At 34.4% G+C, this 17,925-nt stretch overlaps 1 protein-coding gene across 1 annotated transcript in view; it reads right to left on the bottom strand.

Moving 5' to 3' along the window:
• The window catches only part of fam131bb (family with sequence similarity 131 member Bb), a 56,859-nt gene extending 44,101 nt beyond the window's left edge, over window positions 1-12,758 (bottom strand). Inside the window, 1 exon segment of the mRNA XM_051132109.1 lies at window positions 12,660-12,758. Within this exon segment, the coding sequence (XP_050988066.1) occupies window positions 12,660-12,687 (28 nt within the window). The 5' untranslated portion in view covers window positions 12,688-12,758.
• Between the last annotated feature and the right edge of the window lie 5,167 nt (window positions 12,759-17,925).

Raw genomic sequence — 17,925 nt, 5'->3', positions numbered from 1 at the left:
ATTTTAATTCATTTTAAACAGACAGTAGTACAAATTACATTTTTTTCCACCTACATGTGAAAATACTAAATATTATCAAATTATATTATTAAATTAATGTCATATATAAGCTATAAAATCTGCAGTACATATATACATACAAGGAATAAATACTTGAAATATATTTCATTTAGTTAACTGATAGACAAGGGGAAAAAACTGTGACACGTAACGTAGCCTATATTTGCTGAGTTTCAGTTGAGTTTTGTGACAGAAAGGAAACTCAAATGGCAGAAAGCGACATTCTATTTGTTTTTTGTTTAAGAGAATTTTGCTGGTATGAGGAAAGTTGAAGTAATGGGAGTATTATGTCCCAATACAGAGTATTCAGTTTGCCAACAACACCTGGTTGACATGCTGCATCTGCTGAGAAGTAGTGCAGTGCCGGTGGATATTTTGCTTCCCCATGAGGCCACTGGAGCTATGGAGCCGTCATATATCAAAAAGCTGAAAAATAAAATGAGAACTGTGAGCCAAGTGGCTGGCTTCAAAAGTAGGTGCTGTAGGTATTAAGAAAGTTGTTTTTTGAAGTTACACTGTTGTTTGTTTACAGATGACATGAAATGAAAATCACCCTATTACTGTCTCTGTAGATCTAAACTGTGAATGTCATTGCGTGAGCTTCATTGCATCTTTAGCAATACCAAAGCAAATGTTTAAAAGCATACTTAATTACGATGTAATTTCTTGTCTTGTCAATTTCTAAAGTCAGTGCATACTCTGAAAGTCTGGAAATTCAGACACTGTTATTCAGTGATGTGTCTGTGTTTATTCTTGCAAGCTGGTGAGACGACCAGAAATAAATAACCATTTTTAACCGTAGGTCCAGAACCCAGTAGGGGGCCACTTTCAAGGATTATGATATTATGTATTTATTATGCAGGATTACGTTAAATTATTAAAAGGAATATACTATTATTAGGGTACAATGGGGCTAAAGGCGCCTTTGATATTATTTTTCTCTAAACTACTAGATGGCACAAAAATGTGGTGTAGCACTTTCCAAAACATTCGCTTTTCATGATGCATGTGCACATTTGTTTGATCTTTGACGCGAACGTGGGCAGCAGAGCAAAGTTGATTCTGTGCTTATTGATCTAATATTTGATGTTTTTTTTAAATGTTGTAGATTTAAGCAGCAAATGAGAATCGTTAAAAATGAATGCATATATTTTGAGATAAATGTTTTCTTAATGATTTTCAGTTTTGTTTAAAATAATTAAAGCAACCATTTTTAAATAACGAAAGAATATGTAAAAGTATGGTATTTTGGGTAAAAAGCACCCATGCTTTTGAGGCTAAAAGGCACAGTAATTAACATGATAATTAATAGATGGCTGACTTTTCCATTTGTTGACATGACATTGTTAGCTTCAGATGGTAAATATCATATATTATGTTGTGTGTCCATCTTAGAGATCATCACCATGTTTAGAATGAAATCATCATATTTAAAAACATGATATTAATCATATCAAATAATAAAATATAATTTGTTGTTACTGCTGTAAATCTACATTCAGTTACTATTTGATCTCCTTCAGTGCTTTCAGAATATTTATTTTTTAAAATGATTTTGTTTCTTTAATATATATATATATATATATATATATATATATATATATATTATATTATATTATATGAACAGATTTTAATAATATATTTAATAAACACAATTTAATTATTTTATTTTTCAAAATAAGCAGAAAGCAGTGCAAACTTTGCTAAAGTTGTTGTTTTGAACAAGTATTAACTTAGACATTATTTAAAAAAAACATTATTTTAGCTAAAGTATTTATATCAATTGTGTTTTCCTTTTGCCCCATGCTGATGAGCCTTTTACCCTGTGTGTGGGTTAAAAAGCCACCTTTGCCACCTTATAAGGTTTTAAAATAAAATAAACAACTTGTATCATTTATTGTCACACAAAATTTGTTGCTCCATAAATGTTCAATACAAATACAAATATGAAAAAAAAAAAATCTTCCCAGTTTATGTTTACAATAAATAAATAAAAACAAGCAGCTTTGGCATAATTATAGCTGAAATATTGATGGATGAAACACAAACCATATGCAAAAATTCATTTGAGTTAAAAATAGATTTATAATGTTATAGTTCATTTAGATATGTTATTTCATGTATACAATAATAATTTTATTACTACATTTAAAACATGTTATAATTATATAAATTATATAATTATATAAAACATAATTATAGTCCAAAATAAAATACATAAAATAAAATTTCCCCTATTGTTTCCCAGACTATGTTTATTTAAAAAAAAAAAAAAAAATGAAGTCATATTATAGCAGAAATACTGGTGGAAATATCTGTTAAATTCTTGTTTGGCTTACACTGACAGAACTGAAGTAAATTTAGATATGATGTTATTTCAGGTAGCATTTGTAGAAGTCTAAATCTATAAATTGTTATACATAAAATGAATAGAACTTAAATATGTGTTCTCTCATAGAGATCAGTGGCCTAGAAAAAGCAATTTCATTCTACATAAGGACGGTTGGTTGCTTCTCATAGTGATAGGAATGTTGAAATCATATGACTAGTGTAATACTAGCCTGCTCACTTTATTTCAGCAACCATCTGTCAGACACTTCCAACTGTGAATTTCCCGACCGTGATTTTCCCCCCAAACCAGTTAAGCGCATAACCTACCCAACAGCTGGTTTTATTGGTCAACTAAATCAAGCAGTCACCTGTCAAGAAAAGGTCAGATTTCATGGATTCAGTTCAGAATAAATTACGAATGGATCCGAAGCCTGACAAACAGTAATGCTATTTATCTGGATGTGCAACCAAGGTTGAGGTTAGCGTGTATTTGTTTCAGCATTGTGAATGACATAACCAATGAAATATTTAAAACTGGCAAAAATGTAGAAAAAACAAATCGTGCATTTACTGAAAATGAACCCTATTTTTTCAAAGTGTGCTCCTGATCTTACTCAGATCGATTCATCAGTACATATTGTTTCCAAACAAATATTCCACCCAATATATATTTTAGTTGAAAATTAGCAGAAGCTAACTGAGATTACAAGCTTTCAGAATTTCATGGTACTTTCTGGCCATGTAAATATCAACAAAGCATTTTTTTTCTCATTTTGAGCCTCAGAATTAAATTGAGGTGGCTTTGTTCAGCCATAAAAGCCTGATGCATATGATAACTGAACAAAAACACATATACAAAATTTGTATGTATAGATTTTTGTCTAAAGGTTCAATAAACTGTACTTACAAATAGAGTTCATATGTCAGGCTTTACAGGGTTAATACAAAACCTGCTTTACACACACAAACGCAAACCCTGTCAGGAGTCAACACACTCCCTGAGGAACAATACCACTCTTGCTGGGAGTTTAGTCCTGGGAATAATCACACTCTGCATGTTAAGTATGACATTACTACATGACCAGTAATTTAACGCCATGCCTGAGTCACACTTGTTCACTCACTTACTATAGTGGACATTTTCATACAAAGCATATTCCCCATCGGGGTTTTGAATGTGTGCGTGTTATTTGCTTTATTATTTGCTGAGTCAGGCAGCTGGAGACACGGCAGCAAGGGGATCATTATGAAGCTCTCGCTGCGGACTCATGCCAAAGCCCACGGCATGCTGCACTGAGTTCAGAAACTGCTGAGCGTTCCTGCCAGATGCACAACAGTCCTCGCTCATCCATACATTAAAGTCTCAGGTATCTAATGTGGTAAAAACCTATTAGTGCAGTTGTCTGTTGTTAAACTGGTATTATATAAAGGTATACATTGATTTAATACAGCTAATTGTTTCCATGCTTTCTTTATAGTGTAATGCAAGTCAACATGACACCAAAATTGTCTTTATTATTTTTTTTTTTTTATTATGATGTTGAAACATGTTCTACTGAAACAACATCCTTTTCCACTTCTTTAACCCCAAAAATAAAATTCTGTCATTGTTTACTAACTCTAATGTTGTTCTGAACCTTTATGTCTAACATACTTCTGCTGACATACTTTTTACTGTTTGCCCATAGAATAAAGATCAATGGGCCACAGTTTGTTTATAATATCTTATTTGGTGTTCCACAGAAGAAAGAAACTCATACCGGTGTGGAATGACAAGAAGGTGATGACAGAATTTTTATTTTTGCCTGAATTATCCATTTAACCTATAGGTAAAGTGCTTTATCAAAACCTCATTTTGACTCTGAATTGATTCTGAATCAATTCCCAATAATTAAAACCAAGTCCCACCCATTACTTCTGGCTATATCTTGTTGAACTCCACATTACTGAATTAAAATAGGTTGCAAATGAGATTTCATGTTCATATGTGCAGTAGTGATGGGTTGTTTTTGAACGATTCATTTTGAATGAATCTTTAATGTGACTCGGGATGAACGAGTCGTCTCGGGGAGTGATTCGTTCAGTCGTGCATGCGTAACATCCTATTAGGTTCTGTACTGGAATTAGTTCACCTGTTTCGAGTCTTTTTTGGGTTTTTGGAGTCGTTCGTTCATCTTATGGGGCTGTCACGTGATGAACGAACGACTCAAACACTTGTCAGATAAGATGTGAGGTGAGCTAATCATAGACTAAAGACCCAGGTAAACAATAAATTAATCTTTTCTGTTTCTTATAGCATTATAGTTTTGTCTTGTTTGTAGTGTGATCAACGTTTGTGTAAGCAGTAGATGTATTAGGGAGGTAACATGTAACATTTTAATTATATTTTGCTAAAATTAACGAAATGACTCGAAAAAAGATTTGTTCATTTTGCTGAACTCATAGATCCGAGTCGGTAAAATGATTTGAACTTCACTAATGTACTACTACTAAATGTTAGCCTCACTATCACTGTGATATCATCTGTGGTTGAAACATAAAATTGCAAGTTACATCCAAAGTTGTGTATTTATGTATGTCACTGTTTTTGCATGGATGAGTTTGATGATGATAATAGACGGATCCGTCAAACTACAGAGAATAGGCTAAGAAGAAACTCCAAAAATTGTCAAGTCACAATTACCTTTTTTGTATTGTTTATGCAGTGGCGAAAATGGGCTTCCAAACGATTCTCCACAATTCTGAACTAAGTAAAATACCAAATACCAATACCTGGCAAAATATTAATTGCTGCTCATTTAAAAACGAAATAATTTCTTTTGTCTAGAACTGCCAATTAATCGTTAAAAGATCGCGATCGATTCAAAAACGATGTTTTGATAAAGTCATAGCGGAACATTCAAATCTGTGTTCATACTGCTGCTGACACAGACAAAGCATATCATGTTTAGGTATGAAACAGCTTCACAAACAGTCTTTTCATCCATTTATAGCTCTGATAGAAACACTGATGTCTACGGTAGCGATAAAAAATACAGCAAATCATTTCTGAAAGTAAGTGGCTCTTCAAATTGGCGCTTCATATAAAGTTTGTTGATTAAAACATTGCATGTATTTGTTAGTTTGTTCAAAAATGCTGATTCATTCAGTAATTAAACAAGTGAAGTATTCCTGAGTGAGTCATTGAATCATTCAAACAAATTTTCTGAATCGACTGCAGCAATTAATATTTTGTCAGGTATTGTTATTTGGTATTTTGCTTAGTTCAGAATTGTGGAGAATCGTTTGGAATCCCGTTTTTGCCACTGCATAAACAATAAAAAAAGGTAATTGTGATTTTTTTTATCTTACATTTTTGACTTTTTCCCTCAGAATTGTGGGATATAAAGTCACAATCTGATTTTCTGTTCTCAGAATTGCGTGATATAAAGTCAGAATTGCAAGTTTGTGTCTCGCAACTCTGACTTTTTTTGAGGTGGGAAGAAGACAGTTGTCAGAATTGGGAGTTTATATCTATCTATATCTATAATAACTCGCAATAAAGTGAGAATTGCGAGAAATAAACTCACAATCCTGAAAAAAAAAGTCTTTGATTTGTGACTGACGGTGAGTTTCATTTCTCAGAATTGTGAGGTTATATCACAATTGCAAGTTTATATGTCACAATTGCGAGAAAAAGTCAGAATTATGAGATAAAATATCGCAATTACCTTTTTATGTTTTATTCAGTGGTTTCTCTGTGATTCTCACTTTATCCAGAATTGTGAAAATTGTCCTTATAGTTAAAGGGAAAATTCTGTCACCATTTACTTTTGACCATAATTGACTTTTTTCCTGTATAATGGAATATTATGGAAGTCAGTGGCTACCATCAACTGTTTGGTTACCCACATTTTTCAAAATATTTTCTTTTGTGTTCAACAGAAGAAAGAAGCTCCTGTAGTTTGGAACAAGTGAGGGGTGAGTAAATTATGACAATTTTTCAGTTTTTGGGTGAGCTATCATATACTTAACAATGGAATTTTTAACACTTTGCAGTAAGGTGTCATTTGTTAACATTAGTTAATGTATTAACTAACATGAATGAACAATGAACAATTCATTTATTATGCTAGTTTTTAATCTTTGTTAATGTTAGTTAATAAAAATACAGTCATTCATTGCTTGTTCATGTCAGTTCACAGTGCATTAACTAATGTTAACAAACACAACTTTTGATTTTAATAATGCATTAAATGCTGAAATTGCTATTAACTAAGATTAATCAATGCTATAGAAGTATTGTTCATTCTTAGTTGATTAACTAACTGATTCAGTTAGCTAATGTTGACTAATGAACCTTATTGTAAAGTGTTACCGAATTTGTATTAATTTTCCCCTTTAAATCCTGCAAAACGAGAAGAATTCCCATGCCTTTGATTAAGGGGGGAAAAAATTAAATATCTTTGATTCACGTGTAGTATGCAATGCGGTTTCACTATGTAATGCGATCTCACTTTTTGGCACTAACCTAAATGGCTTTTGACTAAAAGATTTTGGGTATCAGAGCGAGTTATTTCACAGAGGGATGAATGTGTTTTTCAGCCTGATTCGGTTGTTTTATAAAGCGTCTCTCCAGTGTGATTCCAGCCTCACGGGCTGACATCTGGGTCACAACTGAGGATGTGCAGAATTATTTAGCAGATATTTGGAGAAAGTATAAGCAAACATACTTATTTGATGCCAAAACACTTTAAAGGAGAACAAACCAGACATACCTTTAGACATAACAATAAACTAGAGCCAGAGATGATGCAGAAAATAATGCAAAAAACCCATCAAACAAGCTTTCAAAGTAATGAAAAGTTATTGCTCTCTATTATAAGGATAATTACATGTTTGAAAGGCTGCTGTGCTATTAAATGAATCAGATGAAATCAATAAGCTCCGAGGACAATGTTTTTTTTTAGCACATGACTCATAAATGCATGAAAACCTAATTTATTGGTACTATGATGAATAGTGGATGTTGTTTTTAAACCTTTGTGGTGAGATTGTGATAATGGATGCAAAAAAAAGAAAAAAAAGAATTGCATTTCTTTTCAAGGCAGTTCATAAGCCCACACATTTCTGCACCAAATCTGTTATTGCAACAACACAGCGAAGCGTTATTTGCATTATCGCAGTGCTAAGCTGTATTTGCTTGTTTGTTTTGAAACATCTACTACAGTGATCTCAGCAGGATGGCTGTGTGTCCAGGCTTTGTGACGTCCACTGGCTTCATATCACATGGCTTCGCTTTCACTGATCGATATTGGGCTACAGAGCTGGACAGAGAAAGTGGTAAACATCCAGAATCTTACACACACTCAGATGCAGATGAGGATGTCTCATATAATATTTTACTCAATAATAGTATATGAAGAACCACACATTCTGTTGACTTTGTTGTCCGATTTTACTGTGTTGTCACTAAAGTCAATCTATCTATCTATCTGTCTATCTATCTATCTATCTATCTATATCTAGTACCAGATTTGCATGCAGTTTTACAGTGTTGCCAATTCTGTGGTTTTCCCATGGAATTGGGCTCCTTTAAACCTATTCCCATGAGTTGTTTTTCTTGTCCATGTTTTTTTGCCTCTGGAATGCGAATTGTACCAGGGAAACCCCCGTTAAAAAACACTCTTTACTTACTTTGTCTTTGTCTATTGTTTTTAATTTACTTCTTTGTTTTTATTTTTGATATCTGAAATAAAAACATAAAAATAACTAACTTGTTTAAAAGTTATGTTTCAGAATTTGGTAATTAAAAAACAAATAAGCTTTCTTTTTTTCATGTATCATGTATGACTTCTAACATGTATGACTCTACATCCAGTTTAATAAATTTTAATATGTGACCCTGGACCACAAAACCAGTCATAAAGGTAATTGTTTTAAAATAGATATTTCTACATCATCTGATGTATGGTTTGTTAGGATAGGATAGGAATATTTGGCCGAGATCTGAAGAATCTGAGGGTGCAGAAAAATCAAAATTTTGAGAAAATCGCAACCAAGTTGCCCAAATGAAATTCTTAGCAATGCATATTTCTAATCCAAAATAAAGTTTTGATATATTTACGGTAGCAAATGTATTAAATTTCTTCATGGAACATGATCTTGACTTAATATCCTAAACTAAACTAAACTAAACTAAACTAAAATAAAATAAAATAAAATAAAATAAAAAATAAGTTTAATTATTTTTTCTCAAAAATCCTATTGAGACTATCTTTTATTAAGAAATACAGGGTTTTATTTTGATTAAACAATTTTTGAAACCTTGTGGTTTTGAAGTACACTGTAGTATTAAATCATAAAAAAAAAAAAAAAAAACCTTTTTTTTTTCAACTAAATATTTTATTTCTTGACCTGTATGTCATGTGTCTGTAAGCCACCATCAGAGAACCCTGAATCATATAAACGTGTCGTTAAATTATTGAAATATAAACATAAAATCTCAGGATTGTTGTACTGGTGCTCTATTGGTTAGGGCCCTGTTTACACCAGTGCGTTTTCATTTGAAAACAGTGTTTTAAAATGAAAGAGATCCTCGTCTACACTGACATTTTCACTGCATTTCAGAAACGATCTCTGTCTACAATAGACAACCGAAAACACATGTCACATGACCATTCAGGCTGCATATGTCATCAAGGATGTTTTAATTTTATGAGACGTAACCATAATAAAATTGACTGTTATGATGTTATTGTTTACGTGTTCGTCAAGGATACGCAGAGTGAATGTGGGTCCATTTACACTGAAACGAACCCCAGAATTTCAAACTAAAACAAGGTCTGCAGCGTTTTCAAAACGTAGCCTAAGACAGAACGCATGGGTCTAATATACCGGTGCACATCCATTTTTGTCCCTACTGTTTTCATTCAAGACATAACCGACTGTTTAAGTGAGCACTTGCCAGGAGAGACATTGACTTTGTGTGCAATTTCTAAAAGGTTTTTATAATTTGTTGTTTGATTCTGTACGATACAGAGTGAAATGAAATTGCAAAGTCTCCCCTACAGCATATATTCAAACAAACACACAAATAAAACAGATGACATATCAGATGACCCACCAGAAGTATACACACACAGTTATGTTTGTGGAACTGGCATTTTAATCTCGTAGTACCGAACCACATATTGAAATGAGGTTCACAGTATGTCATAAGTAGTTCGGCTGAATTGATTCCGGCGCTTGATTATGTACCTCAAAACAGAATGTGTACCGATCCCGCACAGCGTGTTGACCTCCATTTTAGTGCTGCGCTGTGTTATAAACACTATTTATCAAAACCCTCCTCCCTTTTCCTCCCTCCTCTCTTCCGTTCCTCCCCCTGCCTCTCTCTCTCTCTCTCTCTCTCGCTCTCTTTCCTCCTCTCCGTGTGGATGTGAGGCAGGTGGCCCAGCAAGAGAAGTTTGACACAGTTTCTACGTCTGATGTTTAGTGTACTGTAGTGCTGACGTTGAACGTGTGCGTGACTGTTCTGGGCCAAAGTCAGCTTGTTCTGCACCACTTCTCATGATACAATGCATCTGAAACTTAAACTACAGCATGTCCAAATACAGGAAAGTGGGTAGAATAGTGTTTCCCAACCATAACTTCATCAATAAGACTCAGGTAGCTATTCATCATCACCTAATAAGAAACATGTTACTTTTGATTTTACTGAATATTATTCATCACTATCATTAATAATTAATATGTAACCCTGGACCACAAAACCAGTAATAAGGGTCTGCTTTTTGAAACTGAATAAATAAGCTTTCCATTGATGTATGGTTTGTTAGAATAAGACAGTATTTGGACAAAATACAACTATTTGAAAATCTGGAATCTGAGGGTGCATAAAAATCTAAATATTGAGAAAACTGCCTTTAAAGTTGTCCAAATAAAGCTCTTAGCGATGCATATTACTAATCAGAAATTAAGTTTTGATATATTTACGGTAAGAAACTAACAAAATATCTTAATGGAACATGATTGTTACTTACTATCCTACTGATTTTTGGCATAAAAGAAAAAACAATAATTTTGACCCAAACTATTTATTTTTGGCTATTGCTACAAATATACCCGTGCTACGTAAGACTGGTTTTGTGGTCCATATAATAAAATATTATTCATATGATATAATATTCTTAAGTATTACAAATTAAATATTATACAATATTATTAATATTCAGTTCATTACTTAAAAAACAGTAATAAGTATCCTCCAAAACTGTACATATTACATTATTTTGTAATTTTTTCTCGAAATATAACCTGTAATAGATAGATAGATAGATAGATAGATAGATAGATAGATAGATAGATAGATAGATTAGTGCTATAAAATTGATTAATCACGATTAATCGCATCCAAAATAAATTTTGTGTTTACATAATATATGTGTGTGTGCTGTGTATATTATATGTATGTATAAATAGACAAACGTACATGTATGTTTTTAATAAATATTTACATCTACAGTATATATGTATTAATAGTAGTGCTGGGCAGTGATTAATCGTGATTAATCGCATCCAAAATAAACGTTTTTGTGTACATAATATATATGTGTGTACTGTGTATGTTTATTGTATATATATAAATACACACACATGCATGTATACATTTGTTATATTTATATATTATATATAAAATATACATGTAAATTTATGTAAATATTTTCAAAATATGTACTGTATGTGTGTGTCTTTATATATACATAATAAATATACACAATACACACATATTATGTAAACAGAATTTTTATTTTGGAAACGATTAATCGCGATTAATCACTAATTCATATTTATGTATGATTTATATTGTATATATGTAAATATAAATAAATATTACATTTAGTTGTTAAATATGTACATGTGTGTGTATATATATATACGCACATATGTTATGTAAACACAAAGTTTTATTTTTTGGATGCGATTAATCACGATTAATCGATTTGACAGCACTAAGACAGACAGACAGATAGATAGATAGATAGATAGATAGATAGATAGATAGATAGATAGATAGACAGACACTAAAATGATGTATATTTCCAAATGGATTTCTTGGACAACAAAATACGATGGCTAATGTTGAACCATTTTCCAATGGAATATAGAATAGACCAATAGAATATAGAATCTGATACCACAAACCTTTTAGGAAAAGACACCAAATCAATGCTGTTAAAGATCTGGTTTTAAAGTATATTTATTGCAGACTGTAGTAAAAGTGGAAAGTAAATGATTCTGTTGATATCAAATCTACATTTACCAAACAATCTCCTCAGAAATGGCCTATAGCATTTTTAAGTATTTTATTTTTGTGTAAATCAGACTACATTTGACTTGAAGGTGCATTTAAAAGGAAAACTCATCCCAAAATGAAATCTGTCATTATTTACTCACTCCCATGCCACTCTAAAGCTGACTTTCTTTCTTTTACAGAACACAAAAGAAGATAATTCGACGAATGCTGGCAACCAAACACTTTCACTGGATGGACGAAACAAAACACTGAGGCATTTCTCAAAATCCTTCCTTGATGGTAAGTAAGTGCTAACAGAATTTTAATTTCTGAGTAAACTCTTTCATTAACGTACCACTGATCCAGCTAGGACTGATAATTTGTACTTATTCGTCAAGTGTTGGATTCAGGATGGTCCCAACCTGATTCCCTCCTCTCCCTCACACACATTTCCCTCAGTTCTCCTGCATGTATCACCCCTCCCTCCATCCATCCCTCTCTCCATCTCCCTCTCACTGCAATGAAATTCAGCATGTTTGCTATCTCTCCCTCTCACTTTCCAGCCCATTTCAACGTGCAACACGATACCACAAGAGCATCCGACAACAGAAATTTTCGCCCTTCGTAATCGCCGTAAACAAGCTCTATCACTGCATTTCATCGCTCCATCATCTCTGCCTCCCACACACAGACACCATGCAGTAGCATAAATCAAGAGATGTGGGTTGGAATCCACACACACACACACACACTCAAACGCACACACACGCGTGCCCGCACACGCCAGCGAACGCACAATGTGACAGCTCAGACGTTTAACTCAGCGTTTCCCTCCACCAGCCAAATTCGTTTCACACATCCCAAACGTGCAGCGAAAATCGCCAGCCACACACCAGCAACCCCCTTCCCGGCGCTGTAATTACCCCTCGCACTTAATACACCTGCTCACGTGCACCCTGCCGGAAAGTAGAAGAAAAGAAGAGGGTCTTACTGAGGGTTCGAGAGCCGATACATCCCATGGTTTATTCACAAAGGCCCTGGATACAAGCAAGGAAGCGCTAGCCTTTCACCATACATTCTCTCCTCCTCTCTCTCCTTTCTCTTTTCTGGCTGCTGATTCTCTCCACTCATGCTGCTCCCTCCCTCCCTCTCTTTCTCTCTCTCTCCCTCTCTCATTCTCTCTCTCTCTCTCTCTCTGTGCAGTCAGGGTGTCTTACCTCTTAGCCTACGAGTCAATGTGTCAGAAATGAGCACTTATTATGACACTGATGTAGCTATAATCACAAATTATAGGTGTAATAATCATCTTATCCACTTATAATAGGGTTGAAAATGCGTAAGCACTTTATTTAGGTGCGTCTGTAGTAGAAAACAGTTCAAAGTCATAATCTGCATTGAACTGTAAATGCAAAAAGTAGATTTTTCTTTCTGTTTTTGAGTGTATTTGTGTGTGTGTATGTGCCATACAGGTTTTCATTGTTATTGCCGCAACTGTGCGCTGCTGCGCGGATGGGATTCTCTCGCCCCGTATCACTAGAGGGCTCAAACAGCTCCCACAATGCAGTACAGATGTCTCTCTCTCTCTCTCTTTTTGCCCTGACCACTGAACCCAACTCGCACAAACACTCATTACCGCAGTACTGGAAAATCATGCGATATCGCCACAGGATATTCCTGCGAGGCTCTCAAAACTTGAAAGCGCTCTCTCTCTCTCTCCTGTCATTCTGTTCATTCTGGTCCCTCCCTCTGTCTTGGTGGCAAAAACACACACAGGAGGAGTGGCTTTGTTATCTGGAGATCACTGCCGCCCACTCTATCTCCATCAGTCTGCTTTTTTCTTTCCTTCTTTCCATCCTGACCTGCATATTCGTTTAATTACCATGAGGTGATGTCTTTATCTTTGCTTTTCCCTCTTTCTCATGTATTATACATGCACGGGGCTGTTTCTCTGTGTATTTGTCATAAGCTCAGTGATGCAGAATGAGTATAAAAGAGGGAGGGTCAATCCGTTTTTTCTTGAGTTCAGCCAGAGAGAGATGGAGGGGCTTGGGAATTTCAGAATTGTTCAGTGATGAGTATGTTAGTCTTCAAAAAGAAAGAGAATGAGAGTGAAAGTAGAAGAGAGTAAGAGAAAGGGGGCAAAGGAGAAAGAAAGGTGGGGGAGGGAGGCACAAGAGGAAATTTGGGCAGAGAGAGAGATGGAGAAAGGGGGATGGTTAATTCTGTATGTACACAAAAAGACGGCTAGACGCAGCAGTCCAGCTGTAATCTACCCAATCCTGGAGAGCCGTACTGTGCCCTGGCTATTTATAGATTATCATCTCTTCTACTATGCCTGTGTGTGTGTGTGCTCTAATGTGATGTGGTGTTGCTTTGTAAATTGGTCGCTCTATTGTATGAGCCAATGAATTTGTCCTGATCAAATTAATTAGAATTTTCTATTTGATCTTCGGACAATAATATATGTTAATTGCTAGACTGTGAAAGCAGGATCTATTCAACCTCTGTGTTTGTGTGTGCGTATGTGTGTATATGTGTGTGTGTGAGTCAGATGTCCCTGCAAGCACATAAAAACAGGTTAAAAATATTAAATTAAATCTTGATGAAAATCTTAAAACAAAACAAATCCTAATGAAAATATAGTAACATTTTACAGTAAGATATAAGTCTTTAACAATATTTATCATGAGCTAACGTTAAACATATTTACAGCATGTGTTAATTTAGGTTAGTGTTAATTAATAAAACAATATATACAAACAATAAAACAATAATTATATGATAAATATAATTAACAAATATTAAAAAAATATATTAGTACAAAAAGTATGTCCATGTCCAAAATATGGACTAACCCAACAGTTGGATTAAATTTTTCAATACAATTTTTAATTCCATATTTCCATATTTGACCCAACATTGGGTTAAAACAATCCAGTTTATTGCACTTTTTTTTTTTATCACAATACAATAATATTAAGGTAACAGTTTACAATAAGGTTCATTAGTTAACATTAGTTAACATGAACTAAGGATGAACAATACTTCTACAGCATTTATTAAACTTAGTTAAAGTTAATTTCAGCATTTACTAATGCATTATAAAATCACAAGTTGTGTTTGTTAACATTAGTTAATGCAGTGTAATTTAACATGAACAAGCAATGAACGACTATTTTATTAACTAACAAACAAAGATTAATAAATATTGTAATAAATGTATTGTTTATTGTTTGTACATGTTAGTTAATTAGTTAAAATGTAGTATATTTGGAAATTAAGAATAATAAATGCTGTAAATGTATTGTTAATTGGTAGCTAACTAATGTTAACAAACAGAATCTTATTGTAAAGTGTTAAAAATGTAAGCAGCTAAGTAGACAACATCGACATCTTAGTATAAAAACAAGCCAATTTGTTTCACATAGTGAACTCAACTTGAAGATTACATTTGTTTTCTTTTACAAGTTATTTAACTAATGGTCTTTTTTATTTTAACTCGACAGTCTGACTTAAAACAATAGCACATGTTACATTATTAATTCAAGAAAACAAGGATAGTAAAAAAAACCATCCCCATATTTTAAAATGTATATGAGTTTCTGCAAGTATTATATTATATTATAACTATAGTTTCAGGGTAGAAGACAGTATATACACTCTAAAAAATGCTGGGCTATTTTTTTCACCCAAATGCTGGGTTCAGCCTGTTGGGTCATTTTATTGGGTTGTTTATTGTTTATTAGATTGTTTTTAATATTTTTACCCGGGTGCTGGGTTATTTTTTTAAACCCAAATGCTGGGTTCAGCTTGCTGGGTAATTTCATTGGGTCATTTTTAATGTTTTTACCCAGGTGATGGGTAGTTTTTCTGTAACTAAGTTGCTGGGTTATTTTTTAATACCCAACTGCTGGGTTAAGCCTGTCTCTGACAAAACTTCCTAGCTGCTGAGTTACAGTCAGAGCGTGGACTCTTTGAGTCCTCTACAGGAAAGAGTGGTTCTCAGCACCACCGATTTGGTGTTTCAGCGAAACAAAGGTTTGTATACATCTTATTTCATTTATAACATCTTTACTGTGCTGTAAATTGTATATTTTACACAATGCAACATAAGGTCGAGATGTCAGTCAGCAGCAGTCACTTTGTATGATGGAAACACCTTTTGCCTTGCATAAAATAAATACATTTTATTTGTTATAGTACTGAGTTTAATTTAATTGTGTACAACAATTTACACCACAGAAAATACTTTATAAGTGAAATAAAATGTATACAAACATTTGTTTTGCTGAAGAAGTGCAACAAATCGGCAGTGCTGAGAACCGCTCTCTTCTGTAGAGGACTCAAAAAGCCCACGCTCTGACTCAGCAGCTGGGATGTTTTGTCAGAGACAGGCTTATCCCACGAGTTGGGTATTAAAAAATAACCCAGCAATTTAGTTACAGAAAAACTACCCATCATCTGCATCACCAGCAGCTGGGTTGTTTCGTCTGAGACAGGCTCAACCCAACGGTTGGTTGGAAAAAAAAAAAAAAAAACAGCGTTAAAAATGACCCAGCAGCTTAGTTACAGAAAAACTACCGATCACCTGCATCACCAGCAGCTGGGTTGTTTCGGCGGAGACAGGCTCAACCCAACAGCTGGGTGGTAAAAAATAACCCAGCATTAAAAATGACCCAGCAGCTTAGTTACAGAAAAAAAATAAAATAAAAATAACCCAAAAATAACCCAATAAAATAACCCAACGGGCTGAACCCAGCATTTGGGTTAAAAAATAACCCAACGTTTTTTAGAGTGTACATTATGGGGACCAAATGTCCTCACAAGGATAGTAATACCAGTAAATTTTGACCTTGTGGGGACATTTTTTCCCCTTGAGGAAACAAGGGGAATGAATTATACAGAATGAAGAGTTTTAAAAATCTAGAATTGCAGAAAGTTTTGTGTGAGTTGTAGGTTTATGGGTAAGGGGGTAGAAAATAGAGTTTGTACACTAAAAAAACATTATGTCTACTGAATGTCCCCACACAAAATAAAAACCAGTACGTGTGTGATTTGCACATATGCTCACAAATATCTAATGTCATGTTTGTATCTGTATTAAAGGATCATTGTGATAAAGAGACAGCTGGAGAAATGGATTTCATGTCCGATATGCTGTCTTTCGCTTTCTCTCTCTCTTTTCTCTCTCTCTCTGTTTCACACACAGACACACACACACAGAGACATTCTCGCTTTAATTTTTCCCTCCCATTTTGTTATCTCCTAGTGTTTCTTCCTTCCAAATTTCCTAGTGCCCCTCATACAGAACAAACATATGTCAACACTCACACACACACACACACACAGTCTCTCAGTGTGCTATGATTAATGTCTGTTCTCTGTCAGAGCATTGAAAAGGAAGGAGCAGGGCAAAGAGAGGGAGACCCATTCTGTGTATAATCTCACATTAACATGGCAACCCAACGGATGCCAGGATCAAGATCACCTCCACATGGGGCCATCCCACCCAAGGATGAGCTTACCCAACCCTGGGCCATTTCTAACGCTGAGCATAAGCAGTTTTAATTCAAATGTATGTAGGACCATAAGTCAACATGGTTGTACTTGCATTTTTTGTCTTGCTAAAAATGCTTGTGTTGATATCCTTAAAACCAGTCCTAGTCAGTGATGGGACCCAGCAGGTACATGTGCTATTACATGCTGCTACATGGCGAAATATATTAATCGAAGTTACAAGGACAAATCTTTGTACCGTGTTATTGCTATGAAAGTATGTGCTTTCAACTTACTTGCAACAGGGCTCTTTGTAATTTCCTGTGCACAAAGTGTGGTCTGTATAAAAATAGTTTTCTGTGGATGAACATGACTGGCTTGCACAAAGTCTAGACCTGACACCCACTGAACACCTTTGGAATGAATTTTAACGCCGACTGTGAGGCAAGCCACATAGCTCAACAACAGAGTCTGACCTCTCAGATGCTCTTATGTCTAAATGGGAACAAGTCTCCACATCCCCATGTTCCAACATCTTGTAGAAAACCTTCCCAGAGGAGTGTAAAGCTGTTTTAGCAGCGAAAGGGATGGATTAATGCTTTTCGCCACACTTTTGAAATTAAATGTTCAACAAGACAAAAGAGCATCAATGAGGTCAGACATTAAAGTTGGCTGTTTCAAATTCATTCCGTCGTTTTTCAGTAAAGGTCCAGGTCTGGGGTTACTTACAGGCCAGTCACGTTTATCCACATCAGACATAG

This window comes from Labeo rohita, chromosome 16 (genome assembly GCF_022985175.1).
Source record: "Labeo rohita strain BAU-BD-2019 chromosome 16, IGBB_LRoh.1.0, whole genome shotgun sequence".
Lineage (NCBI taxonomy): Eukaryota > Metazoa > Chordata > Actinopteri > Cypriniformes > Cyprinidae > Labeo > Labeo rohita.
Note: the sequence above shows the minus strand (reverse complement) of the source record. Positions and strands in the feature narration are given on the sequence as shown.